We start from the raw sequence: 1864 nt of genomic DNA on the forward strand, positions 1-1864 counted from the left end.
TCTTTTTTTACAAATGTGTTTTTAAAACATTTTCTGGGATAATTTGCTAAAGTGCATTTTGGAAAATGGATACGGTCTCGAGATTTCTCCCTTGGTTCCATTTTGATCCAAAAAGGTTTTGAGAAATAACGAAGTTCATTATAACAGGAGGGGCGAGACAATCTGTTGTTACACAAAGGGCGTTGAGGTCTCTTTTCACAGTGGTGTTGCTACAAGTCACGTCATTTATTATTCTATATTCACTGTTATTCTGAATTTGTCTAACATAATCATTAAGTAAATTATGTTTATGGGGGGGGGGGGAAACCCAGTCCATTTTACAGATAGTCCTTCACTTATGACCATAACAATCATACTCATTATGGACATGTGTCACGATGATCATAAAACAGACCACCCATGAGACTGACCCGATATTATTATTATTTTTGCAGTGGACATTAAGCAAACATAACATTTATTAAGCAAACACGGCAGTTGTTAAGTGAACTGTTGTTTCCTATTGGGTGTTTTTGTCAAAAGTGGAAATAAATGCTGATTTTCAGCAAAAAAAACCATCCTAAATTGGGATCACGTGACTGCGGGTTGGTTGCGGTCATGTGACTGCAGGGGAGGGGCTTGGAACTTCAGAACTGGGTCATACGTATTACCTGGACAGGTCTGTCATAACCTTGGTCACTAAACGGCTGTCATAAGTCGAGGACTTCCTGTATTCAGGCCTGCTAATCTGTTTCCGTCCAAACGCTGGCCTTTTTGTGAGGTTAACCTTAGGTGTTCTCTCTCTTTTGTCTCCTAGATTCCCAAGTTCTACAGGAACCCGGGGATCTATCACACTGGTGCGTGGTGGCCTATTGGGAGGAGAAGACCCGCGTGGGGCGCCTGTATTCGGTCCAAGAACCTTCCCTGGATATCTTTTACGATCTACCTCAGGGGAACGGCTTCTGCCTCGGACAGCTCAATTCGGACAATAAGAACCATTTGGTGCAGAAGGTCCGAGCCAAGATCGGCTACGGCATCCAGTTGAGCAAGGAAGTCGACGGAGTATGGCTTTATAACCGCAGCAGTTATCCGATTTTTATCAAGTCGGCCACACTGGACAACCCGGATTCCAGGACGTTGTTGGTTCACAAGGTGTTTCCGGGCTTCTCCATCAAAGCGTTCGATTATGAGAAGGCGTACAGCTTGCAACGGCCCAACGACCACGAATTCATGCAGCAACCTTGGACCGGTTTCACGGTGCAGATCAGCTTCGTGAAAGGTTGGGGCCAGTGCTACACCAGACAGTTCATCAGCAGTTGTCCGTGCTGGCTGGAGATTATTTTTAATAACCGATGACTTCCCGAGACACCCAACCGCAGGCCTTCCCGAGCTCGGCCCCTTGAGGAAGAGCGGACTTCAGCTCCCAGAATGCCATCCAGCCAGCAAGGGGTTCTGGGAATTGGACGTCCACCCTTCTTCCAGGGGCCAAGCTCCGGGAACCGCTTGCTCCACAGAGACATTTTATAATGACTTTGCTGCTAAAATGTTTCCTTTTGAGTGCTTGCTATGGTGTGCAAACGTTTTTTGTTTGTTTGTTCTGTTTCGAGAAATAGCTTATGGGAAGATTTTATTTTTCTCTCTCCCTCCCTCCTTTTCTCTCTCTTTTTATTTTGGGGGGCGGGGTGGGGGTTGGATTTGGACATACTTTTTGAAACGTAGAGGACCGACAACCCGGAAGGAGAGGAGAGTCCCGAGGAGGTTGGGGGAAGGTTTAAGTTGGACGTGGCTACTGAGAAGACCCTTCAGTTTCTTTTTCAATTGCGATTCAATCAATCCTTAATGAAGTAGGAGTTGCAGGTTGCCACCTTCCACAGCTTGAATTCAG

The 1864-nt window shown here is 45.9% G+C and overlaps 1 protein-coding gene across 1 annotated transcript; it reads left to right on the forward strand.

The window, feature by feature from the left end:
- Window positions 1-796: 796 nt before the first annotated feature.
- On the forward strand, window positions 797-1335 carry SMAD7 (SMAD family member 7; the record flags this gene model as incomplete). Its single annotated transcript, XM_015826482.1, has 1 exon — window positions 797-1335. A coding segment is annotated over one exon (539 nt), but the record flags the coding sequence as incomplete, so codon positions are not given.
- Between the last annotated feature and the right edge of the window lie 529 nt (window positions 1336-1864).

Source organism: Protobothrops mucrosquamatus, unplaced genomic scaffold (assembly GCF_001527695.2).
Source record: "Protobothrops mucrosquamatus isolate PMUCROS unplaced genomic scaffold, P.Mucros_1.0 scaffold3150, whole genome shotgun sequence".
Lineage (NCBI taxonomy): Eukaryota > Metazoa > Chordata > Lepidosauria > Squamata > Viperidae > Protobothrops > Protobothrops mucrosquamatus.